This window comes from Pipistrellus hanaki (genome assembly GCF_964339955.1).
Source record: "Pipistrellus hanaki genome assembly, chromosome: 2".
NCBI lineage: Eukaryota > Metazoa > Chordata > Mammalia > Chiroptera > Vespertilionidae > Pipistrellus > Pipistrellus hanaki.
In genome coordinates this window covers 40,083,911-40,110,686 of record NC_140504.1, presented here as the reverse complement: position 1 = coordinate 40,110,686, position 26,776 = coordinate 40,083,911, and the positions used below count along the sequence as shown (strand labels likewise).

General features: G+C 47.2%; 3 protein-coding genes across 6 annotated transcripts in view; 2 read left to right on the top strand and 1 right to left on the bottom strand.

The window, feature by feature from the left end:
- LIPH (lipase H) overlaps window positions 1-2,417 on the top strand; it is a 37,001-nt gene extending 34,584 nt beyond the window's left edge. The window contains exon 10 of the mRNA XM_084872548.1: window positions 1,121-2,417. Within this exon, the coding sequence (XP_084728674.1) occupies window positions 1,121-1,208 (88 nt within the window). The 3' untranslated portion in view covers window positions 1,209-2,417. The remainder of the gene's footprint in view (window positions 1-1,120) is intronic.
- Window positions 2,418-9,207: 6,790 nt separating this feature from the next.
- TMEM41A (transmembrane protein 41A) lies at window positions 9,208-17,959 on the top strand. Its single transcript, XM_084872560.1, has 5 exons — window positions 9,208-9,432; window positions 11,631-11,784; window positions 13,339-13,500; window positions 14,117-14,255; window positions 16,261-17,959. The coding sequence occupies exons 1-5, from the start codon at window positions 9,314-9,316 to the stop codon at window positions 16,479-16,481; spliced, it is 795 nt and encodes a 264-aa protein (XP_084728686.1). The 5' UTR covers window positions 9,208-9,313; the 3' UTR covers window positions 16,482-17,959.
- Window positions 17,960-22,013: 4,054 nt separating this feature from the next.
- Window positions 22,014-26,776, bottom strand: part of MAP3K13 (mitogen-activated protein kinase kinase kinase 13) — a 141,068-nt gene continuing 136,305 nt past the window's right edge. For all 4 annotated transcript variants that reach the window (XM_084872532.1, XM_084872533.1, XM_084872535.1 and 1 more), the window contains 2 exons: window positions 25,563-25,860; window positions 22,014-24,499 (listed from right to left, as the gene is read on the bottom strand). In XM_084872532.1, coding sequence (XP_084728658.1) covers window positions 24,398-24,499; window positions 25,563-25,860 — 400 coding nt within the window. In that variant the 3' untranslated portion in view covers window positions 22,014-24,397. The remainder of the gene's footprint in view (window positions 24,500-25,562; window positions 25,861-26,776) is intronic.

The window sequence follows — 26,776 nt, the reverse complement described above, 5'->3', positions numbered from 1 at the left end:
AATAGACTTGATAAAAACAAGTAGCCCTGCAATCCAAGGAAATTTTACTGGTATGCAGTTAAAAATAAATGACCCAATCAATAGTCCAAAGAAATAATTGTCCTTATATGTATAGAGTTATACAGTTCCTTCCTAACCACTCTACCCACACTGCTTTGCAAGTTGCTAATTTGTTGTAGAAAAGAAAGTCTCATATAATTCAGCAAACTGATAGAACAGGTCCCTGGTATAAAAAAGTGGTATAGAACAATTAGAATATTCTATTCCATTGGTACAGTATGAAAGTTAAATTTGATAACTGCACTGAGAATGTCCTTGTTCTGAGGAAATACACACTGAAGAATTAAGTGGTAAATGACTTATTCTCAATTGGTTAAAAAAAAAAAGTAAACAACGAGTGTGTTTGTGTGCGTATGTGTGCGTGTGTGTGCAAGTTTGTGTGTTTGTGTAGAGACAGAGACGAAGGAGAAAAGAAAAGGCTGAGATGGTATGTATGTTTAGTAACTAATGGCACATATAGTTCTAGCATCCAACATCAGGCACAAGGGAGACAGGAAGTGATGTGAGCAGTTAGCACTTTAAAATTGCCTTCTCCTGGAGGTTTAGGGTACCCGAAAACATTTAATAATACAAGTTTCTTCTAAGGTTTAGGGTATACTAAACCATTTAATAATATAAGTTTCTTCTAATACTTTTTTCTCTGATTACCAAAGGGATACATATTCATTTAAAAATTTTGGAAAGTGCAGAAAGTGTTAGGAAGTAGAGAAACATCACCCATAATGTCATCAGGCTGGTAGGCAGAAGTGGTTAGGGGCAATTAGACAGGCAGGAAGGCAAGCAGTTGGGAGCCAGCAGTCCTGGATTGTGAGAGGGATGTCCAACTGCCTAGACAGGATCAGGCCTAAACGGGCAGTCGGACATCCCTCAAGGGGGTCCCAGATTGGAGAGTGTACAGGCTGGGCTGAGGGAAATCTGTGCACGAATTTCGGGCTTCTAGTTAGAAATAATTGCTAAAGCATTTCATATCCTAGGGATATAATACAAGGTATTTGACTAGAATAGGGTGTATTTATTATTTCATTGACAAGACTATCTCATCTTTTTTTTTTTTTTGCAGGCCCCAGTTGTGTCGGTATGACCTTGTTCTGATGGAAAACACTGAAACAGACTTCCAACCTATTCTTTGCCCAAAGTTGCAGTTGTAACTGTTGTCAGAACATGTGACCACCAAGGAACATCAGGAAAGCTATGGCAGGCTTTCTGAGAGCTTCACCGTCCTCACCTTCTCCTCCAGGCACAAAAAGTACGGAATAACAGGGTTTTTCCAGTCATGCCCCATGGATGTCACGTTGCCAAATGACAGCCGACTTTGGATTATAGCACAGTCCTGAGAAGGGAGGCCCTTAAGTAGGGCAAATCTGAAAGAGCCAGGCCCCAGGCAGCCAGTGCTTTGTGTGGCCGCGTCCTGGGGCCTCGTTTGTTCCGCCCTGAGATTCTGCTGCTGGTCACTCAGGCAGCTCAGCCGGACAAGCCTCTTAAAGGGAAGGACTGGCTGGAGACCTCACTTTGGACTCGACTCCACACTCCCCATGCCAAATTCCTCCAGGTCCCCGCATACAGAAGGGAACCAGACGGACCTACCTCACAGGGCTGTTGAGTGGGTCTGGGAGGCAAGTCTGTGAAGGGTTCTTTGAAATCCCACGGGTGCCACATCCGTGAGTGGTTTGACAAATGTGAATATGCTTTTATTTAATTTTATAAGGCTTATCTAACATGCAATAAGAGGGCTACTCCCCATCAACACCAGCTTCTCTCTTGGGCAGTTTGCTCTGGGAAGGTAAGAAAGCCATATCCTGGCTTCCCACCTCCTCTACCCTGGGGAAAATATTTATTTTTCCTTCTTACTACTGTAATCCATGATTATTGAAGGACATTTAGAAAAATGCATAGGTGCAAAACGAATATACACTATACACAATCCCACCTGCTAGAGGGAATGAATGTTAACCTTTGGAATAATACTAAGTAACCTGTGTTGCTAACACAGGCATTCCAAGCATAAACCGGTTTGCTCCTGGAACACTGGCAGCCTCCAGCTTCAGGGATTCTTGGGCTTCCCCAGAGCTGTGTGTGACCCATGAATCTGGAATAACCACAGCAACCAAGCCAAGGCCAAGAGGGCCAAGGCCAGAGAGGCCAGAACCAAGGGAGGACCCTCCGTGGGGCCAATTCCCCATGTGGGGACAGAACCAAAGGGTTGAGCTGCGGCCCCTGTGGGAAGTCCCTATGATTCCTGAGTGTCACAGGCCCGATGACTCTCACCCAAGTGATTCTCCGACTGCTTTCTGTGAGGACAGCCCTTATTGGACAGAAATGGACTCTATTTAATAAATTATAGGATTCTGTGAATAGTTCCCGCGTGGCACATTTTGTATCTGCACTACAGAGATTTTCATTTAGGTGAGGGAAGCCCACCGTGAATGACTGGACTCTGAAAGGAAAGCCTCAGCCACGGTCCTGCCCACCTGGACATGTGACCACTCACCCCCCTCCTTCCCACGTTCCCTCAGCCACTGAGGATGAGAGAGCAGGGTGCTATGGGCCCTGATTTTATTAGCGTTTCCCATGTTCTGCATTCTGATGAGCGCAGTCGCTTCATCATCCTCCTTCCGTTGCCTGGGGCAGGGGGTCAAGACAATAGAAAGAAAGTGCCAGAATAGCATTTCTGTCGTTTATAAACTCCTCAGGCCGGTGGGTGTCCCTCAGCTTCTTCTCTCCATGCCTCCCAGCTCAGGACCGGGCTCCCTGTGGACCGGGTGGATGGATGAACAAACCAGTCCATGAGCAAAAGAGGGAAGGAAGTTTGTTCACTGGCGAGGAGATGAATTTCAGTGAATTTCATTTAACAGCGATCAGGAGAAATAAAGGCTGGGACAGGGGTGACCCCTCTCTTCTCAGAACCTTTCTCCCAAGGCCCCCAAGGTCTCTTGCTATCCTGGCCTCCCCTCCCTTCTCCTTGTCAGTGTATCTGTCAGAATTTCACATCCAAGATCGTCTATCCTCTCTCTATCTTCATCAGTTATCTTCCACTTAATGTGTGGGCCTTAGCTAAACTGTCACTTCTCGGGGGGGTGGGGGGGTCTTCTCAGATCTTGTTTCCCATACAGCTCACTGAACTTCTCTTTTATAGCACCTTGTTAAGTTGTATTTTTGTACATTTATTTGTATGATTACTTGTTTAATATCTACTTTTCTCCATTAGCCTGCTCTGCAGGGCAGGAGCTGTGTACATAGTGTGGTGACTGCACTCAGGAAATACAATATTTATTGAATGGACACTCTCCACTGTCTTGTGAGCCTCATGGAACCATGTTTAGTTATAAGTAAAGACCTTCCCTCCCCCAGCCAGAGCCCCTTTCCCTGGAGGCACCCACCCTTCTTTTCCACTGGCTTCTCCCCCCCCACCCCCACCCACCAACACACATTTGTTATTATTGTCTCCATTATCTCTGGTGGCCCACAGCTCACTTCCCAGGCTGCCTGGGAAAAAGAGAGGTTGGCTTCTCCCCCCCCCCCCCCACTTCTCTTTGAACTTTCCAAGTGCCCCCGACACCATTCTTCAGCATGCCCGCCTATCCTGAAGCCTGGGAGATTTGCTCTCCCCCATATAGTGCCTTGGCTAAAACCCTCTAGGACTCTTCAGCCTTCCTGGATGACTCCAAACTGATTCAAAGACCGCCTTGCTTGTTTTCCATGATGCCGTTCCACCACCCCACTTTCCACCGACTTCGTATGTGCTTCCATTGCTGCTTGCATTATGCCATATTGTAGTATGCTTCTGTGTCTGTACCCACTCTGAGGCTGTGAGTGTCACAAGAGCAGATGCTGCTTGTTTGTCTTGGCTGCCCTAGCCCCTGGCACCATGTCAGGCACAAGGCAGGCGCTCATTAAATGTGTGTTGAACAGAACAGAGTGGACTCAACCCTAGGACTTGAAGAAGGTCACCTCCACTCTGTTTAGACATCAACACACTTAACTGTTATTTCTGAAACCCTAAACTCAGAGCCTCCCACCTTCGGACTCCTGCCCTGTGCTCTCAGTCCTACAAAAATCTATCTTGGTCAAGAAGATTAGGGATGCCAGCAACAGAAACCCACGGGTACAACACAAGTTTTATTAAAGAGCTAGCTTGTAGAAACCCAGGAAGAGCTGAACCATCAGACCACAGCAAGGGCAGGGATGGGGGCAGCCTGTTCATGGGCCTTTATTAACCCTCATGCTGGCCATGAGTCTCACTGACTCAGCTTGGCTGTCTCCACGGGGCAGTTAGGCCACGGGGGTCCTTGGACCACTGGGTCCTCAGCCACTCATTAAGTGGCCTGATTCCAAAGTTCAGGATTCTCTTGGAGAAGGTGACCATCCTGTTCCAAACAGTTATGGTTGGAGTGCGTGGGGAAGCAAAAGCATGTGGTCATTAGAGTTGCTCCTTTCGCTTGCTCTGTGCAGAGCTGATGAAGCCAGAAAAGGAGGTTGAGTGGTATTGATTAAGAGCCATGGGAAGCGACTGGTGAATTCACTCTCAGTGGAATCTCTTGTCTTTTCTTCCCTCCCATTTCTCTGAGCCATTGACACACACCGGCTTCCCAGCCCAGCACCTGTCCCTGGCGGGGGAGACAGCTGTCCTTTGCAGTGGCCTGCGCATGCGCTATGAGTGAATGGCCTTGATGGAGGCTGGTACAGTGTGCACGTGGTGCACTGGCTGGTTGGAGTTGGCTCTGTAGGTGTGAGGTGTTGGGTTGGGGGCCAGGAGAAATGGGGAGAGTGGGGGTGGGCTGGGAATGGGGAGCACAGTCCAGGGCTACCCCAAGCAGAGACATTGAGTAGGAAGATTATGGACAGGAGTCTTTGGGGGGAGGAGGGTACATCAGGGAAGGCAAGCAGAGGCTCGGATAGTGAGCCTGTAGGGAGTTAGGTTTGCATTTCCCAAAATAGTTCTGTCAAAGGTTCTTTACCACCTCATGCTGGCTGAATCCCACAACCTTCAGGTCTCCTTGCTGGATTTTCCCATGGGCTCTGCCTCTAAGCCTGAGTCCCTTTTCTAACAGTCTTTCTTGGACTCTCAGGACACCTCTCCTCCCCACCTCCATTTCTCATCCAACATCCACCGTCTGGCTCTTTCACTGGTTCCACTATGTCATAATCTGGCTTCCGATCTCAGTCCTCTCTCTCACAAAAATACTGGAGGGTAAGAGACCGGACTCTGTTTGCTGGTGTGTGATCTTTATCAACTTAACTATTCCTAAGCTTCCATTTCCTGGACTGTAAATTGGGGGCTGTTAAGAGTCCCTGCTTCATGAGAGTTATTTTCTGGAATAAATACATTCTTGTGTGTAAAATGCTTACTGTGAGGTTGTGAGTATATTAAGTACTCAGAGAATGTCAGCTGCCGTTACTCCTCCCCGCCCCCACCCCATTTAAATTCTCCTCTAGAGACAGATGACATCCAAATCTGAGTGTTCAGCCTGAGCTCCGAATTTTCACCTGCTTGTTGAGAGGCAGCACAGGGCAGAGGAAAGTGCATGGGCTTTGGAGGGGGCAGCCCAGGGCGGGATTCCTGTTCAGCACTCACAGCTGTGGACTTTGCAAAGGGACTTCATTGGAACCCCTGCTCATCTTCTTACCCTTAAGTGGGCTAATGAAACTTCTCTGGAGTGGAATAAGCTTTGCCATTTCTATTTCCTCCATGGCACTTAGCATCCTATATAATAAAAGCCTCATATGCAAATTGTCTCCTCAACCGGGAGTTTGACCAGGAGTTCAACCAGGGTCGGGGCTGGCAGCTGCAGGCAGCCAGGGTAAGGGAGCACCCTGGCCAGCAGCAAGCAGCCACTAGGGACCCTACCTGTGCATGAATTTTGTGCACTGGGCCTCTAGTGTTCTATAGTTACATCTTTCTTCATGCTCTCCCCCAACCAAGGGAAAGTAAAGTCCTTAAGAGTAGGAGCCTTGCCTTCTGTTCCCTACCCTGTTCCTTGCGCCAGCACATGTCTGATAGAGGCTCAATAACACTAGTTTCTCATTCACTTTCTCTCCTATATTCCTCAAACTTCTCAAAATTAACATATACCTAATCAAACAACTAGTTATTTCCTTGCTAGACCCTACTCTTAAGTGACAAATATTTATTAAGTGACAATTCTAAGCCAAGCAGAGGGCTAAGGGCCAGATCAGACAAAAGAATGATGAGATATTGTCTTATTTGTGAAAATGTTTACTGTCTACCAGGGAGATGAGTAATGACACTGGAGCGTAGTATTTGCAATAATAGAAATAGAGACCCTTCACATAGAAGGAGCCCCAAGCATCGAGAAGGGACAACCTATTCTGACTGTAGGGGTGGGAGGAGGCTTCTCAGTGGAAGTGACCATTGCCCAGGGTGTTGATGAGAGTAGGAATTTGCCAGGCAGAGAAGACTGCCAGATTGAAGGAAGGGTATCATCAGAGGCATGAACTAACGTGGTGCATGTTCAGCTGGAATGGAGGGTTTAAAGGGACAAATGAGAATAGAGAGCTGAGACCATCTGCCCATTTTTTAAAATGGGAAAATTCACAAACATACAGATATAGAGAAAATGCTATAAAATCCACTTCTACGTGATGGTCATCCAGCTTAAACAATTATCAATTCAGTGGGCAGTCTTGCTTATTTCTAACCCTACCCACTAAACTCCCATCCCATCGTTTTTTTAGGGCACAAAGTTTTCTTTAAATATTTCTTTTGGGGATGGGGCACAACACTTCTCAATTAAGATAAACATTTTTTAAACAGTACAGAGGATATATATATATATATATATATATATATATATAGACCAGATTATTATGATCTCTGAACCCATAATAATCTGGCCACTCAGTGTATATCCTATATAATAAAAGAATAATATGCAAATTGTCCCCTCGACCAGGAGTTCGACCAGCAGGCAGGTGGGCCAACCACCCATGTCCCCTCCCACCAGCCAGGCTGGCCGGGCCCCACCCATGCACGAATTCATGCACAGGACTCTAATAATAAACTGGCCACTCAGTATATATGTATTCATGCCATAGATTCACAGGCAGTGGGTTGCAACAGCTCAGTCTCCTTTCCTCTGGCTCTCACATAGTGAGCTTCTCTGGGTGGAGCAGGCTGGCCCTTCAGTTGAATCCAAGTACCTTTCTCTTTGGCTTCATTTCTCTTCACATGTTTCAGGAAACTATTGACTGTTAATGTGCTTAATATGCTCAACACACACATTAATTCTCTTGGCAAGATTACAACAATGCCCACTGCATGCTGGGTAGCATTGTAGACTCATCCAGTTTTGCCAAGGGAATATCTGTAGACATCCCTTGATTTCTACAATATCACTTTTCTTGTAGATTCAGATGTATGTGGCCAAAGAAACAATTCCATGTTTTCTAAAAGACCTAGAAAATGTATAGTGTATAGCTGGCGCCTCACCTCTTTCCTTTGTATTGGTCATTTTGTGAAATTATTGGAAGATGGTGGTTCTAGCCAAAAGGCCCATTCCATTATTTTAATGCAAATCCAAGACATTAAATCATTTAATTCATAAATGCTTTAGTATTTTGAAAAGATAAAGTATATCCTTCTAGTTTCTTCTTGCAAATGAGTCACAATATACTCTAACACTGCACCTTCCCTATCTGATGACTGAACTGTGTCAGGATATATAGAGTTGCCTCCCTCTTTCAGGAAGCTACCTAGTGTTGCATTTGTGAATATACCACAATTCACTTTGCTGGTCCCCAACTGAGGGACATTGGGTTGTTTCCAATCTCTTAATATCAAAGCAAAGCTGAGAAGAATACCTTTGAACATACATGTTTGTCTATTGAGGGGGATATCCACAGGTTAAATTCCTAGGTGCAAAATTGCAAGGACTTTGTACATTTTAAAACCTAACAGGTGATCCCTCTTTGGCCTAAAAGGTGCTTTGGATGGTAAGACAAGGATATTTTCTTTGTTCAGTCTTGTGACATTCTGAAATCCTCTCTGCCCCTGCTCCATTTAATCAATCATATGCCCTACCAACTCAACTCCTCCCAGTCTGTCCATCTTCCTCCTTCCTTCATCCCCACTGCTGTGGTCCTGGCTCAGGTCTGCATCCTTTATCATCAGGATGGCTGCAACTAGCAACTCAAAGTATATTCGAATCCTAACACAGAAATGGAATCATTATCTTGCTGAGCCACTTCGGCTGGTGTCTCACCATGTACAATATTAAAAACACACACAACAATTTCCTAGCCTGCCTGCCTTTCAATGCTTTCCAGTTTGTCCCTAACTTCTCCCTCATTTTTCATACACCTTACTGGTAGACTTCATTGAACCCAGATTCTGGTGCTTTCCTTGTGCCCCCACCTCTCTCTTTCCCTTCTTTGTCTGATGTGGAAATCTTGCTCAACTTTTAAGGTAAATTGAAGCCCCACCTCCTCATCCACGCAGCATAGGGCCACTAGTTAACTTGAATTCTAATCTTGACTTTCTTTGGGGGGGATGTCAATCCTCCTGAGATTCGGTTTTCGTCTGTTAAATAAAGACAAAAATACCAACCTTGTTGTGAGGTTACAGCAGGCGTCAATAAAAGGTAATTCTGATCATGTCCGTCGTCACTGACCTTTTCACCGGAGCCCCTGCTTCTACCTGGCTGCATTAGCTTGTGTTACCGCTGTTTGTGGACAAGGCCGTCCTGACCACTAGACTGCAAGCTCGCTGTGGGCAAGGCTTGTGATGTGCCTCTGGATCCCCCAGCCTGGCAGAGCGTCTACTTAAAATAAGCGGAGAAAGAGTCAGAGATAAACGTGAAAAGAGATGAAAGATGGGCAGACAAGTAGAGAGGGCCTGGAAGCTTAGGCTTCCTCTGAAATCTCGGCCCAGCGCCAGGGTCGGAGTCTGGTCCAGGGCGGGGCTTGGGGGCGGGGCCCGGGGCGGGCGCTCGGCCTGGGGCGGACCTCGGCCTGGGGGCGGGGCCTGGGGGCGGACTCTCGGCCTGGGGGCCGGGCCTGGGGGCGGACCCTCGGCCTGGGGCGGGGCCTGGGGGCGGGCCCTCGGCCTGGGGCGGGGCCTGGGGCGGACCCTCGGCCTGGGGCGGGGCCTGGGGCGGACCTTCGGCCTGGGGGCGGAGCTTGGCGCGGCCCCGCCTCAGTCCGTCAGCGAACGCTGTCCCCGGGCTCAGCGCGGAGCGGTGCAGCAGGCGCTGCCTCTAGGCTCCTCGCAGCGGGCGGTCCGGGTGCGGGCGCCGAGATGCGCCCCCTGCTCCGCCTGCTCCTGGTCTTCGCCGGCTGCACCTTCGCCTTGTACTTGCTGTCGACACAGCTGCCCCGCGCACCCACCCGGGGCTCCGCCGAGGACGCTGAAGGCAGGTGCGTGGCGGGGACCGGGGCTCGGGTCAGAGAAAGGGAGACAGTTTCGGGGATGGGGTCTGGGAATCTGAGATTCCGGTTCTCGGATCGGGGGCGACGGGGCCGGGTCTTGGGGTTCCAGCACAGGCGAGCGGGGTCTGGTCTCGGGCCGGCTGGAGACTCGCGGCGCTTTCCCCGGCGGAGCCCCCTCGCGGCTGGGTTCACGCCTTGGCCTCGCCCGCCCGCTCGCGTTTCCAGGCTCAGCCCTCACTCACCCCCATGTGCAGCCGACCCTCACCCCTGTTTGCACCCGCAGCCTTTTTTCACGACTGCTCTCAGCCTACCCCCTCACTGAGGTCTACCCTGGGGACTTGAAGGCTTTCGGACTTTTAAGTTATTCAGAAATTAAGGATCGGGTCCTCCCTCTTCCTGACTGTCTCCACTGGACCAGGCAGCAGGAGGCGGTGTCATACCGGCTGGGCTGGTTTGCCCGGAGAGCTGGTTTGTAGATTTCATGGGCTTATGTCTGGCACAGCCTTGCGTGCAGGATGTCCCTGATATTTGCATATTAGGACAGTCGTTTTCAGAATTTGCACTTTTTCCCCCTCTAGCTGAGAGGACTTTGCTGTGGGTGTCAGATGGGCGAAGAGAAGCATTTTGGTGAGGACGAGGAGGGTTTGCTAATAAACGATCATTGATGGATGCAAGGGTTGTCCCGGTGGCAGCAGCAAAGTAGCCTTTACACTTTCCAGTAACCCTTGTCCGGGACTCAGAGTGCGCCCAGGACCAGATAAAGATCAGGGTGAAAAGCCAGGCTCTTTGAAAGGACTGGTTTCAAGGCTGGCGTGTTATCAAGGTTATGTTTATGGTGCAAGACAAATAGGCTTATGCAGAGAATCTTTAGTTGGCATGTTTCTGTCTGATAAAACCAGCCCTTTTAACTAGTAACGCGGGAGCGGTGGGAAGATTGAATTGTCCTTGGCCTACAGTCTGTGTGTGGGGGGAGTGCTCCTTGAAAGGAAAGCATTTAGGACATTTAGTCCTTGCTTGGAAATTAATCCATTTGCTTCTTAAGAATAAACTGTAAGCACTGGCTGGTTTGGCTCAGTGGATAGAGCGTCAGTCTGCAGACTCAAGGGTCTCAGGTTTTATTCCGGTCAAAGGCATGTCCCTTGGTTGCGGGCACATTCCCAGTGGGGGGAGTGCAGGAGACAGCTGATTGATGTTTCTCTTTCATTGATGTTTCTGGCTCTCTCCCTCTCCCTTCCTCCCTGTAAAAAATCAATAAAATTTATTTTTAAAAAAGAATATATGAGCTTAACCATATATTCTTGGTCAAGGACAACAGGGGGGTGGGGGCACGAGTGGGGAGGGGTGGAGGTTAGGAATGGGGGGGATGAAGACAATTATGTGATACCTTAATCCACATGTGTCAAACACAAGGCCCGCGGGCCAAATCCAGCCCGCCAGGCCTTGCAATGTGGCCCGCACCGCGCTGTCATCACTACACTCCGCTGTCAGTTTATGACATTGTCAGTTTATGACTGTTCAGTAAACCATTCGGCCCGCGATTTAGGCTGGATTTTAGATTTTGGCCCCTTCTCTGATTGAGTTCGACACCCCTACCTTAATCAATAAAGAAATTTAAAATAAATAAATAAATAAATAAATAGAATAGAATAGAAACAGGGGTCCTCAAACTTTTTAAAGTGGGGGCCAGATCACGGTCCCTCAGAGAGCTGGAGGGCCGGACTATATGAACTACTAATTCCTACTGTAACACCTTGGCTGCGCTCACTGCCCAAAAAACCTGGCGGGCCGGATCAGACTCCCCTGGGGGCTGCATGTGGCCCGAGGGCCGTAGTTTGAAGACCCCTGGAATAGACTGTAAAACCTGAGAGGTGAAAGGGAACTTAGTGATGATCCAACACGGAGCCTCATTTTTCAGATAAGGAAACGGAGGCCCAGGGACCAGCCCAAGACCACACAGCTGGGCAGGAGCAGAGCTCAGGTGCTACCCCATCTCTCTTGCTAACTCACCAGGGCTCTTCTGTCCGCTCTGCTGTGTTGTCAGGTGCCCCACCATCAGGGCTCCCGGCAGGTGTATATTCCCAGCAAACCAGAAGAGGAGCACATTTCTAAGACGGCACCATGAGTAATGTTCATAGGTACTGGTTTGATCTGGACTCACGTTTCCATGTGCTTTTCCAAACCCCCAGGTCCCTGTGGTTCCCCTCGGACTTGGCTGAGCTGCGGGAGCTCTCCGAGGTCCTTCGAGACTACCGGAGGGAGCATCAGGCCTACGTGTTCCTGCTCTTCTGCAGCGCCTACCTCTACAAACAGTGCTTTGCCATCCCCGGCTCCAGCTTCCTGGTCAGTGCCCTGTCCTCCTTCTGTCTTTGTAGGGGGGTCCTTAGGCTGCAAGTCACACAGGGCAGAGGACAGACTGCTGCGACTACCCTGTTTGGACAGCTTCTCCTGTGGCAGGCACTGTCCTAGTTGTTTTACCTGCGTGACCTTATTTAATGCTCCCAACAGCCTTATAATGCGGGGAGAAGCTAAGATACTGTCCAAGGGGACTAGGCGAGGAGGGGGAAGGGCTGGGATCTGCACCTGCTTCCGCTCGGCTCCAGAGCCTGCCTTTCCTCTAGGGCAGGGGTCCTCAAACTTTTTAAAGTGGGGGCCAGATCACGGTCCCTCAGAGAGCTGGAGGGCCGGACTATATGAACTACTAATCCCTACTGTAACACCTTGGCTGCGCTCACTGCCCAAAAAACCTGGCGGGCAGGATCAGACTCCCCTGGGGGCTGCATGTGGCCCGCGGGCCGTAGTTTGAAGACCCCTGCCTAGGGTTTGCTGCTTTTGTTGCGAAGGCATCAAGAGCCATGGAGCACTGTCCTTGAGAGACGTACCGATGTACCTAGGCTGGGTCAACTCTCCTCCTCACCGCTCCCATGAGGTTCTGCATTTTTGCACTGCTTTTTTTTTTTTTTTTTTTTTTTTTTTTTTAACATATTTTATTGATTTTTTACAGAGAGGAAAGAAGAGAGATAGAGAGCTAGAAACATTGAGAGAGGAACATAGACCAGCTGCCTCCTGCACACCCCCCACTGGGGATGGGCACGCAATCAATGTACATCCCCTTGACTGGAATCAAACCTGGGACCTCTCAGTCCGCAGGCTGAGCCAAACCGGTTTCGGCTTGGCACTGCTTTTGACTTTTCAAAAAATAAATCTGTTTTCGGGGGCTCAAGTCCTTCTGATCGAGGCCACTTCCCCCCAAATCTGTTTTTTGTCTGTGAGTTCCTGAGTTCCTTGAGGATAAGACCTGTTTCTTATTCTCAGCACTTGTATTCCTTTGCCTGACATAGGGGGGTGTCTTCTTAAGTGTTTGATGAACAAATGCAAGTTGTTTGTGGTGATATTAGGCTCTGGGGGATCCGGACGTTTCTCTCATGTGGGGAGAACAAGTCATTCTGATTTTCCAGGTGGCCCCTCGGGTGCCACAGTCTTAGACCCGAGCTTGTTCTCCAGCTGTTGGATGATTTTCATCAGTTGCCATCTCAGGTTATACAGAATCCTCTGTGCTCTCCTCCCAGCAGCTTTTATTATTATTATTTTTTGTTTTTGTGTGTGTGTTTTTAATTAATTATTATTATTATTATTATTATTATTATTATTTTAAATAAATCTTTATTGTTCAGATTATTACAAATGTGTCCCAGCAGCTTTTAAATCCTCACCCCTGGTTTAAAGGTGAAGAGAGCAAAGGCAGGGTTGTGGTTCTCAGCTCTTTCATCACTTTCCATTCACTTCTTTAAAATGGGAGTTGGGTTGTGGCCCAAGGGTGGAGGGAACTCATGACTCGACCCCCAAGACTGGTCGCTGCCGGATGCGCTTGAGGCTGAGGATTTGTTTTCTTTGCAGAACGTGTTAGCCGGGGCTCTGTTTGGGCCATGGCTGGGGCTTCTGCTGTGCTGCGTGCTGACTTCGGTGGGCGCCACATGCTGCTACCTGCTCTCCAGTATGTTTGGCAAACAGCTGGTGGTCTCCTACTTTCCTGACAAAGTGGCCCTGCTGCAGAAGAAGGTAAGGGGCAGGGGTACATCCGAGTACTGGGCTCCCATCAGGGACCTGGGGGTGGAGGGAGGGGCAGGGATTTCCCACCGTGTTCCTCTGCCTGCTTCTGGGAGTCCTAGGGTTCTTCTTTTTTAAGAAAAATATATTTTATTGCTTTTTTTACAGAGAGGAAGAGAGAGGGATAGAGAGCTAGAAACATCGATGAGAGAGAATCATCGATCAGCTGCCTCTTGCACACCCCCCACTGGGGATGTGCCTGCAACCAAGGTGCATGCCCTTAACCGGAATCGAACCCGGGACCCTTCAGTCCTCAGGTCGACGCTCCATCCACTGAGCCAAACCGGTTTCGGCCTAGGGGTTCTTTCAATGTCTCCAAGAGGCACAGACCTGGGATCAAACCCCAGCTCCATCATTAGCAGCTCTGGGACTTGAGACAAGTTCCTGACTTCTCTGAGCCTCAGGTACCTCTGTTTGAAAAACAAGGAAAACAGTCCCTACCCTGGGGGTTGTTGGGAGGTTTGGGGACAGAATAGATCAGGTATCTAGAACCGTGCCTGGCACCAACAGATTTTCAATACCCGGAGGTGCTTTCTGCTTCCTAACGCCCTGTCTTCTTTGGCTACAGGTGGAGGAGAACAGAAACAGCTTGTTTTTTTTCTTACTGTTTTTGAGACTTTTCCCCATGACGCCAAACTGGTTCTTGAACCTCTCGGCCCCGATTCTGAACATCCCCATCGGGCAGTTCTTCTTCTCCGTGCTGATCGGTAAGAAGCTGATGGAGCGAGTGAGTCCTCAGAGTTGTCTCGCTGGGGCGCTGCCCTGCGTTAGCAGTCACATGGCCACGTGCCTGCGTCTGAGACCCACGAAGAGCATCCTCAGGTGTTAGCTAAAATCCTGATTTTACATCTACTCAGGCTTGAACAAGAAACCTCAGAAAAACACTTTCAGGAAAAATCGGACTGTTCATCCTATAGCTGTATTTAGCACCTAGGTGTGCCAAGCACAGTGCAAGACATTGGGTTAGACCCAGTGTTTCCCAAAGTGTGGTACACGTACTCCCAGGAGTACGGGAAGGGTTTGGTGGGGGTACACGTTGCACCGGAGTTTGGTGGGGATATGCACTGCACCGTGCTTAGCTGCGCCTAATTCTACGTTCTCATGAGTACGAGGGGTACTCAGCGTTATGAAAATTATAGAAGGGATACACATATGTCAAAAGTTTGGGAAACACTGGAGAGGATAATCTATAAAGCACATGACTTGGCCCATGCGAGGTGCTCAATAAATACTAGCAGGAAAGGCAGGGTTGGAAGGAAGATATGTGGGCTGAAAAAAGGAACAAGAGCAGAGGACTTCCTGTCTGGCTTCGGCCCCTGTTTAAGTAAGACATTAGGAAGAGCAGGTACCACGGGGCTCCTTCCTGCCTCCTGATGCTGTGTGACCTTCAGCAGGCTGCTTCGCCTCCGTGGGGCCCTTGGCCAGATGAGGGGCGAGAGCAGCGTCTCTCAATGTATAGGCCATGGGCCACCTTTATCAGAACGCTAAAGTGCTAACATCCTATTAAATCAGTGACTTATTTTCTCCTGGAAATAAACGATTTTTTTTTTTAAAGTCCTCACTTAAATCTTTAGAGCGTGGATGGAGAGAACACTCAGGGCGTCTAGGTCAAACAAAACAAATCTGTGGTTGAGCAACTGCTATTAATAGGGGATTCTTGAGAGAAATGGAGATCTTAACACGAAGCAAAATCAATCACAGTTAATTCTGGTCATATCGGCTTTCAGACAGAGTGCCTCAGTGCCTCGTTGGTGGCCTGTAATTGCCCAGGTGGCACAGAGCTCAGACAGACTCTGGAGACAGAGCTCCAGTCTCCCCTCTGACAAGCTGTGCAACCTGGAGTGTCTATGATCTTGAGGTCTGCTCATCTGTGGAAGAGGGTGGATCACCAGGGGGTCCCAAGCCAATCGGAGTGGAGAGGCTTTTAAAATGCAGGCTCCTGATGCTCTCTTAGACCCAGGTAACCAGAATCTCTGGGGTGGACATGTTTCTGTTCACTTCACCAGGAGATGGTTATGTCCCCAGCCTGTCTAGCTGCCACTCAGACTTTTGGGGTCCAATAACTTGATGACCTCTTAGAAACAGTGTGGAACATGAAAAGCACATGGTGGTTTTTATATAATGTATACTGTAGGTCTCATAATGCTGGTGCTGCTCCTTACTTGGCTGCTCAGAACCAAATTTGGGGCCCACGTCTAGCTAGTGGGTAATCCTTATTCATTTTTGTCCTAACTCTACTCCCTTATTTTATTCTTCACTCATTTTTGTTTTTGCTCTTAACATCTTTTAAAAATATATATATATATTTTATTGATTTTTTACAGAGAGGAAGGGAGAGGGACAGAGAGTTCAGAAACATCAATGAGAGAGAAACATCGATCAGCTGTTTCCTGCACACCCCCCACTGGGGATGTGCCACAATCTAGGTATATGCCCTTGACCGGAATCGAACCTGGGACCTTGCAGTCCGCAGGCTGACGCTCTATCCACTGAGCCAAACCGGCTAGGGCTTAACATCTTTTTAATCTTATTGTAGCATATGTATTTTTGTAAACAAGCTCATGTCCTTTTGTTAAATAAGGCAAGTGTATGTGGGAAGTGAAGACAGGAGGGAGAAAGTAGAAAAGAAGACGGGGAAGAGGGGATATGTTTAGGAGTGAAGAGCTCCCCCCCCCTCCCCCCCAGTAACAGGCCCTCTCCCTTTTCTTCCAGGTTTGATCCCCTACAACTTCATCTGTGTGCAGACAGGCTCCATCCTGTCCACCCTCACCTCTCTGGATGCTCTTTTCTCCTGGGAAACGGTCCTTAAGCTGTTGGCCATCGCTCTGGTGGCCTTAGTCCCTGGAACCCTCATAAAGAAGTTCAGTCAGAAAGACCTGCACTTGAGCGAAACAAGCAATGCCAATCATCTAAACGGCAGGAAGGTCATGTGATCTGGATGTTTTTGGTTGTGTGTCCCTGAACTTGACTGCTTCTGTGTGTCGTGGGTGTGGTCCTCTACAGCCCCTCCTTGTTTTTTAATTGCCCTCCATGGGTGGTTTGGACAGTATTCATCCGTGCCCCGTGTCTCGCCATGAAGGACACTGCGCTGTAGAAGGGGAGTTACATCAGGTTCTCAAACCAGCCCTGGTCAGTAGGACACTCTGTGAACTGGATAGCCGCCACTCAGGAAACCCTGTTTCTATTTTATTGAGTAACAAGGAACTCAGGACAGTCTCTTGTGTTTATTTGCCTCTTGCCAAGCCCGGAGCTGCCTCGGAGAGCATGCCGACTGGCCTTGTCCAGAGTGCCTCCTTTGCCAAGTGATAGGCTGTAGTGACAGGTGTTTCTTCTGTCCTTTTTTGCGGATGATCTACCTCTTCCATAAACCAAGAGAAAGAAGCTGCTTAGAATGTCTGTGTACAGTTCAAGGGCACAGTGATTTCCGCGATGCTCTCTGTGTTCGGGCAACCCGAGGTTACCATACGTATCAGGTTCCCTCTTGGTTGCGTGGCCTGACAATTAAGCTGATTGCAGACAGATTATTAAATATGAATGGAGCACACTCTGTATGCCGTGGATACGCTCTGGAGAAACTCTCATCCCTCTGGACAGTGCAGGGCCCTTGACCCACCTGCACCAAATGACCATCAGTACATTTTCTAGCCTGTGCTTTCTGTGTGTGAATCCCTCCTCCTCCTGCTAGGAGAATGGACGCCCAGATATTGCCCTCGGGATGTTTTTCAATTTGTCATTTGCCAAGAATAAGTGAGCAATTATGGCATTTTATCTTTTAATTCTAAGAGGAAAACTTGGTTTGGGGTTTCTGTCTTGTGCTGGGTTTCGATTATCTGCAGCTGTTGTTGCTTCCGAGAGCAGCAGTATTGAATTGGCACAGACCCGGTTTCATACTTCCAAGGTCAGAAGGACCTTGGCTCCTCAACTGACCAACTCTGGGATCCTGTATCCGACAAGGAGTAACTCGCCGTTTCTCACCAGAACTGTTGCGCTTGTGCATGGCCTGCTGGGTTTTTGGTTTGGGTTGGCCAAGAATCTTGCCAAGGCTTTAATCTAGGCCACCTGTTCTACATGAATTCTTGGGAATGAATTCCCAAGCATTGTTTTTTGGACTTATATGAAAAAAATATATACAAAACAAAAACACAAGAACTTAATTTTTAAAGATGTGTTGCTTTAAAAGAAGCTTGATAACAAGGGTGGGCGTGACGAGGAGGCCAGCTGGACCTGGAAACCTGTGGCTCTCTGCTCCCGGAGTCGGGGGAGGGAGGGAGGAACCGGAAGCTCCCACTTTGTCCTTCACCAGGACCCTCCTGGTCTCTCTCCCTCATCCCCCACGGTCTTGCAACAATGTGCCTTATCGGCTGTGAGTTTACAGGCAAAGCAAGCTCCCGAATAAAGGATATAAATGTTCTGTGTGGTATGTGTTCGTACATGTTGCTAACTTTCAGTTCCCCTCGCCAGTGGGCGTCAGGATTGGCTCGGAATCTGACAGTCCAAATGGTGTTCCAGCTCTCCACTCTCAGGCCTTTTACCAGTATTATTTTTCAGAAGCCACATTCTCCTTTTCACCCTTCCCCTCTCTCTGCTCACTGGATAGTGGGGTAAATAGTAACACTTACTAACTGTAAGATGGGCAGCAGGCAAACCAGAGGGAGGAAGCAGAGCGCCTGTCTGGGCTATTTCAGAATAACCAAGAAGGGACTGTCACGAAACAAAATAACGGTGCTCTCTTCCTTCTGTGATGTGTCCAACAAGAGCCACCGAAACCAGTTTTGCCATCCTGGCTGCAGGAAACCCGGGCGTGTGAAGTCCTCCTTTCCCTAAGTCCTGACAAATGCTGAGATTTGTGAAGGCAGCTCTCAGGACACAACCAGTGCCTTTAGGAAAAAACGACCAAAAACCGGTGAAGTACACTTTTTAATTCCATGCATGTGTTTGCTGTGATAGTCGCTCTTGTTCCCATGGCTGTATAATTGGTACAAAGCGAGCTGGCATCAAACCATTACACGGTGCAGAGGAACTAACAGGGCGGCAACCACAGGGAAACAGATGAGGGGGTTCATTTTGAGACCTGACCACAAAAAAGAAGTTAATTTGCTCCAAATGAAGGGGGGAACTCAGATTATTAAAGTAAAGAATCGAAGTGAGTCTTCCCACTTCCGGAGTCAGAAGAGCTCTCCGGGTGACACGATAGCTGGGATTGGGCAACCACTGAAGGACCCTGTCTGCCTGTTCACCGGGCAGCAGCCAGGAGCCAGCATCCCGTAGAGAGTAGGTCTGTGATTCTGCCAGGAGTTTCCTTACAGTGGCCTTGCCATCTGCTCTATGTGAGCTCCTGCCATCATGCTCTGGTCATGCGACAGTTAACCAAAGCCCTAGCTTCTTTGGGGGTAACTCTCTCAGAGAAGCGATTGCAGAGCTCCCCTCTTGTGCCACCAGTCCCAGGGAAGTGTCCAGGTTCCACAGGGGTCCTGTCCTCGGCAGTCTAGTTCATTCCGTTCGAATAGGTGCTTGCAGTATGGGCTGTAACATGCTGACAAGCAGACTGAGGTGATTCTTGTGTGCTAGTCTGTTGGTAACAATGGTGGAGTGAATATCCTAGGACCTTTATCCTATGAAATCTGCAAAGAAGGAAAATCTTGCGACCTGGAAAGGCACTGAATTCATACCGACAGTATAAGTCAAGGTCTTAAAAAGAATGTCACATAGTTTTGAAATATTAGGAACTGGGATTTAACATATTAACTGTGTCTAAAAGGTGAGGGAGGAACATGCTTATTTAACACAATGCAATACAGTGAGCGAAGAGACACATTTTGGAATTGGATTTGTCAGCAATTGGAGGTAATTCCATTGGAGTTGTAGTCCCAAAGGGCAGGGGCGGAGGCAGGTGGCCTTTTCCTGCCGATGGTGCTGTCCCCTGAGAGCCATCGGGTGGGTCCATAAGGAGAACACGGGTGTGGTCTGTCATTTTCCCATCAGGGCTAACTCCAGCTCTCACACCACTGTTAGGAAACGGGTTATGCGCTTAGAGCTGGGATGGTAAACATCCCCTCCAGAGCAGTTCTAACCAGGTGGGAGTTGTGTTGTAAGAGGTTCTGAACATGGTGAGCAGTGAATAATGTTGGTCTTGGGCACATGTGTCAAACACAAGGCCCGCGGGCCAAATCCAGCCCGCCAGGCCTTGCAATGTGGCCCGCACCGCGCTGTCATCACTGCACTCCGCTGTCAGTTTATGACATTGTCAGTTTATGACTGTTCAGTAAACCATTCGGCCCGCGATTTAGGCTGGATTTTAGATTTTGGCCCCTTCTCTGATTGAGTTCGACACCCCTAGTCTTGGGTGTTCAGAGTGTGGATTGTAGGTGGTGGTATTTTGGTTTCTGGCTTAATGGCAAAACAAAATAACAGCGCACTACCGCAGCGCAGAGCGGGAATTCCTAGGTTTCCAGGTTTTATGTCCCATTTTGGAGAATTCAGTTCCAGGAACTTCAAGCAGGAACATTTTAAGGGGAAACAAATGAGACATAAGGGGACAGGGGAACAAGAGTAAATTACTTGATCAATACGAATGCACTTACCCTGAAAGGATGTCAGTGCCCCCCAGTGGGCGGGCATTTAAAATTAGTTGGTACCAGGAAAACCCCAAACCATCAAATCCATTATTTAGGGCAAGAGGGAAATTTAGCAAAAGAATCCCTGAAGTGGACGTCTAGTACTAAAAATATCCGTAATTCTTGAAGACCGGTGTGTTGATACTAAACTTTTAAAATATCTGAACTTCAGGTAGGCCATACAGGATCATCTTATAGCAGAGCTAGCGTCTTTACTTTTCCAAGTAGGAGCTCTCCACAGCCTCCAAATAGATCTAAACTTTAAAGCCTATTATAGTTTCAAAGTGGATGCAGGCTTCTTAGTTTCTCTGCTAAGCTATTTATTTATTTATTTATTTATTTATTTATTTATTTATTTATTTAGAACTCTTCAACCAGGTTTATTTAAAAAAATTATTTTTCCCCCCTTAAACTCCACATTCTTAGTTTTTCAGGAAGAGAGAGAAATGGCATCAATGCAACATCCTCTGGCTATTCCTGATTGTACAGGACTAAAACCATTCTCAGGAGTCCTGCCCAGCAGCCAGTGAGTTCAAGAATTCTTCAGGTGTGCCGAAACCAGTTTGGCTCAGTGGATAGAGCATTGGCCTGCGGACTGAAAGGTCCCAGGTTTGATTCTAGTCAAGGGCATGTACCTTGGTTGGGGGCACATCCCCGGGGGGGGGGGGTATGCAAGAGGCAGCTGATCAATGATTCTCTCTCATCAATGTTTCTAACTCTCTATCCCTCTCTCTTCCTCTCTGTAAAAAATCAAATATATATATATATATATATATATATATATATATATATAAATATAAATTCTTCAGGTGTGGTCCAGCTCAAGGACATCTGGCCTACCCTGACAGAGGGGCTTGCTTGCAAGGTCTGACAAAGCACAAAACATTGAGCAGGTGGTCTGGGGCTCCAGGCCTTGTAAAGAGCTTCGTTAGTGCCGTTCAGGTAAATTGTCCTGCGACCTCAGGCAGGCAATAAAGGGCATAGAGAAGGCAGTTCTCTTTTTGACCTAAAGATACTGTTCTTCTCTGAAGCCCCTACTCACTTCTGAAAATATAATGTTTCACATGGAACTTCATTGAACTCCTGACCATACAGTGAATGACTGAAGATTCAATGCTGCATATGACCCTAACATGCTCATACAGTTATCCCAGATAGGTATATGGCATTGTCATGACAGAGTCAAGATGGGAAATTAGGAAACTTATTAAGAATATGAGGTGTCAGAAGGGGGTTTCCTAGGAAGATTGTGTCTGGGAGATATAAGACAGATATTGACTTTTATATATGGCATGACATATATAAAATATATATGGCATGACATAAAATATATATGTCATGTATTTTTTTTTTGCCACCACAGGTGGGCAAGAACCAGACCAGCTGAAGTGTCAGTGTTTTATGTTGGACAGAAAGGGGACACAGAGTTGTAGCTTATCTTTTCCCAGAAGTAATGACTCAGAGAGATTCACAGAATAGTGTGGTCTGAAGTCAGAGGACGCAAAATAGGACTCTTTAAGGTCGTACTTTTCCAGCCCTAAGAGCTGCTAAGTGACCAAGCCTTTCTAGAATTTCTTTAGTTTTGTTATAGAATGACATCCCAGCTAAGTATTTTATGTCATGCCATATATATAGTTTTTATTCTTTTCTTTCTGTTCGTTTTGTTTGTTTGTTTGTTTTTCTGCTACTCCCAACTAGGAGAAAGCAGGTTGGTTTTGTGGGATCTGGCAGAAACAAGGTGACAAACTATGCTACCAGCTCTTGGAATTCTCTAACCCACAGGTCCCATGCAGAAATTCTCTATGTCTGTGCCTCTTAGGGAATTAAATAATTCTCTTTTTGCTTCTAGTGTAGTCTCATGATTTTATTTCTTAAGAAACTTGAGGAAGATTACAGCCTTTGAACTATTTGTCCATCCACTCAGTCATCTGCCCACCCAGGAGCTTCCATGATCAAGTCAAAGTCACAATGTACCCCCTGGGCTCTGGGGCAGAGCACACATCCTCAGATGATTGTTGCACACAGAAAATGAGGGGATGCACCTAAGATGAATACTGGAGAGCTCCCAAGTGGCAGTCTCATTTTCATTCCTTCATAAAAACCATAACAATTCATGATAATTCATGGTTAGCAATAAACACAATCATTGTGCTACACTGTAAACCACACCTTCTGATCGACAGAAAATGAGAATGACAATAATTACTATAAAATAAAATAACAATTATAATAATGCCATAACTTAAGATCTTTCATGTAGTCCAGCTACAGAACGTATACAAAATGGAATAATTTAATGCAAACAATACTGTTCTCTGAATAAGTTAGACATTTTCCTTCATCTTACGCAAGAGCTATAAATTAAAAGACAGTAAATTTTAAATTAATATCTCAACACAAATTGTAAACAAATGAGGGATCAGACAAGCAAAAGGAACTGCTCTCAATTCCCTCCTGCCTTTCCTTTTTGGCTGATGCGATCGGTGAGAACCGGAGGAGGGCAATGTTTCCACCTGCATTGGAATGGTTTAATGCCAGTGCGTGTAAGTCTTCCCCAATGTCCAACACGATGCAGTGTCCAAGACCCTAGCCATCGCCTTCAGATCTTGAGCCTAGAGACATTATTTGACAGTAATCTATCTTGGAGACAGAGACAGGAACTAGGCCAACATCTGTTTTTATGTAAAATTCTATATAAAAATTGGCTAACAGCTGAGGTCCCAGGATGTACCTTGGCATGCTTTTCAGAGCCCATGACCCCGGATAGTAAGGACCTCATGCTTTGGACAAGGCAACACCTTCCCAATTGCTGCTCAGCATTAGTTGTTCTTTGCACAGAGTCCCAAATCCAATGATTTAAAACTGCATTGATCCAAAGAGAAGTAAAATACGTTGCACAAATAGCTTGGAACAAAAATGCTATCGTGGTGGGATATTGTGGTGGGGGTTGCCTTTGCAACTTGCTTCTTTTGCCTGTATTCTGATAGTGGAAGCAACTAAAGCTTTCACGATAGAATGAGTTAATAAGTGAAAACAAGGGGATGGTTTGGGACTGGACAAATTCACACACATCCTAGCTGCCTTCAAAGTCTGTTCTCCTGTTTGAATCAATATGACTCTAGGAGACAAGCAACCTGGTTCCACCTTCACTACGAGCTGAACTGAGAGGTTCTGACAACGGACTAGCACTTTTTCAAATTCCACTCTTGCTTTTCTAACGCTGTGGTCAATGTCCTTTTTCTTTATCCTTCTCTTCTCAGCAGCCCCCCTTCCCCCTTTCTCCTAAAGGAAGCGGTCACCAGGTGGAAAGGAAATGGCTATGAGGAAATGGCACATTGGTCAAGGTCACACATTTGTCAAGGTAATGGCAATGACAGCATTTTAAAGGTAAATGTTTGTCCAGGAAGATTCGACTCTATCTGTAACTCGCACGACTAAATGCTGCTTAAGATAAATAAAAAAAAAATGAAACCAGTTTTCAAATATACAGGCTTTTTTTTTTTTTTTTTTTTCCTCCTGGAGGAAGCACATGCTCTCAAAGACCTTGGGTGCAAGTATCTGGTTACCAAACCTTTCTAGGTAATTTTCCTCACCCAAAGGATAAGCTGGTTGAACTTAAATGCGGTCTGTTCACAAGTTACCCGGAATTGCTTTTCTTTTGCTGTTCTTTGTTTTCTAAAATGCTCAACATGTCTTGCTCTGGCTCTTCTTCAGTCACTTATGGTCAAAAGAACTGGTCCCCTGTTCAAGTAGCAATAATACCTCTTGGCCCCACAAATTACCAAAAATTTTGCCTCTAAATTCTACTTCTTTCTTCCTTCTTTTCTCCTCTCTCTTTTTTTCCCCCAAGAAATTATTGTCTCTCTCTCTCTCTCTCTCTCTCTCTCTCTCTCTCTCTCTCTCTCTCTCATATATAGTTCAATCTTTACAGTACAAAGTGTTAAAATGTCAAACAAAAATAAATATCAATGTTACAGTAGCTAGAATATTCAATAAAATAGATCCCTGCCATTCTTGATTGAAATGTTCAGTGAGACTTAGTTTCATTTGGATATTTTTTTTCCAGAGATTTGCAAAGTCTCATGTTCCTGTTATTGCAGCTTATTTCTAGGGGTAAGAAAGATGGGGCAGCTCTCTTCCCGGACAAAAAGGCAGGGAGAGAGCGGGAGGAATCGGGTGGGGCGGATCTGGAACATCAGTATTGTCACGTCATCTTCAGGATGGGTGTCCTCTCATTACCAAGTAGCAGAGCTGTAGTGTTTATTGGTCCTCACTGTGGCATCAGAACACTCCCCATCTGAAGAGTCACAGTCCGATTCGTCAAACTGCATAGGATTCTGCAAAGTCAAGACAAAAATAAAACCTCAGTTCATGTTCACAACCACTCATGTATCGAACACATCCCACATGACAGGCTTTGGGCTACAGAGAGGAGACTAGGTCCTATCCTGGTGGGGCTATGGAAGAAGAAGACATGTGAAGATGATGTTCACGACAATGCTATCAGTACCACCACAACCGCAATGTACAGCGTTCACTATGTTCCAGGCACGGGGCATTCCTTGTCAGAGAGCCCATTTTTAGTCCATTTAATCCTTACAACAGCCCTGTGAGAGAGATGCTGTTACCATACCCATTTGACAGATAAGGAGACTGACCCATGGAGAATTTAAGTGACTTGCCCAACAGCACACAGTACGTAAGTGGAAAGGCTGGGGTTCGATCTGGGCAGTCAGATTCCAGGGTAGATGATTTCAACCACTGTGCTATCCTGCCTCTCAAAAGGCAGCACTGACCATGAACTAAAGTGGTACAGGTGCTTTGATAGCCTCATTAGGGGACAGTGGGGACATGGAAGAGGAAAGTTCAAACCCTACACCAGATGGGCCATGAGGCCAGGAGGAGGTGATGTTTGAGTGCCATCTTGGAAGGGAGGGTTCCTGAGCAATTCATTGTTGGTGCTTCATTTGGGATATTTACCCTCATTTTTAGGAGCTCTGTTGCTCTGTGTACTTTTTTAAATTTTATTTTATAAAATATACTTTATTGATTTTTTACAGAGAGGAAGGGAGAGGGATAGAGAGTTAGAAACATCGATGAGAGAGAAATATCGATCAGCTGCCTCCTGCACACTCCCTACTGGGGACATACCCGCAACCAAGCACATGCCCTTGACCAGAATCAAACCTGGGACCCTTGAGTCTGCAGGTCGACGCTCTATCCACTGAGCCAAACTGGTTAGGGCTACTCTGTGTACTTTTACTTACTTCTTGGAGGCAGTTGTTGTATCTCATATACTCAGTGATCATTGTAAAGGACCTCAGGACCCGAGCACGTCATAACTCAAAGAGCTACAGGAAGGGACCAGTGCCAAGAGGAGGAGAGAGGGGTGGCCCGCACCTCATAGCCACGCTGCTCCGCACACAGCTTGCCCAGAGACATCTGTGTCTTCACGCGGCGCACGGCACACTCCTTGTCGGAGAGCCCATCTGAGTGCGAGGAGATCTCGATGGGAATCTCCGGCGTCTGGGACAGCAGGTCGTCCAGCCTCTCCGCCAGGCGGTCTTCCAGTTTATCAGCAAACTCATCAGGACTGTTGGAGTGGTCACTGGTGTTTCCCTCCTCACCATCGGACACAGAGAAGTTCTCAGAGCTGAAGGTTGAATACGACTGGCAGCTTCGGATGCAGCGATGGGGCCTAGAACCACAGAGAACCAGAGGAGCTTCATCCCAGGAACCACCACTCTCCTTACCTTGTCCATCAGCCACAGTCCTGGTGAGAGGCCCTTCAGGGAGATTCCAATCCAGATGGGTTGGGATGATTTAATTTGAAAGTAACCGAGAAGGAAACTTCTATGTGGATGTGCCTAACGTCCAAAGCTGAGGGTTTACCATTGGTCTTGAAAAATATCAGCTGATCTAATCATACTGTGTATACCTATGCATGGACATTATCTTTCTTACAGAATCCCAGACTCTCACAGGTGAAAGAGACCTGGGAGATTCTCTGGTCTAACTCATTTCCCAGATCAGAAAACTAGAGCCAGAGAAGGAAAGGGACTCAGGCAAGGTCACCCCATTAGAAAAGGTGGAGCTGCGGCATGGGTGGATCTATTCAAACTCTGTTCAGTGTCCTTCTCTACCTCACTCCACCCCCTCGGATCACCCATTCAGCTGCTTCACCCACCGGGCACGGCAGCCCGGGGGGAGTGCCTTCACCACCCTGTCAACCCAACTCCAACATGAGAGCTTGGAAGCAGCATTCACCTTGCAGCTGGCGACCTTGCCCAGCCAGCCAGTGGTTCGTTCCAGTTAACATTGGGGTTTTGTTCTGATAAAGGCAAAGTTTTGGAACGGGCAGGGGTAGGGGTTGGGGGGTGAGGGGGAGAGGGTGTAAGGAGGGGAATTTGCAAAAGTTCCTCACTTCTTTCCCATGGTTTCCTTTCCCAAAGGAAACTAATTCAAGTCGCTTAGGAAAGAAGAATGCTGTTAGCTTATACTGGTTTAAAAACAAAACAGAACAAATAACAAAAGAAGACTGCCTTTTCCCTCTGGCGTTGTCTGATCTGTCTGTATTTCTCAGTACAAAGTGATTTTGATGGCGGATGATCTGA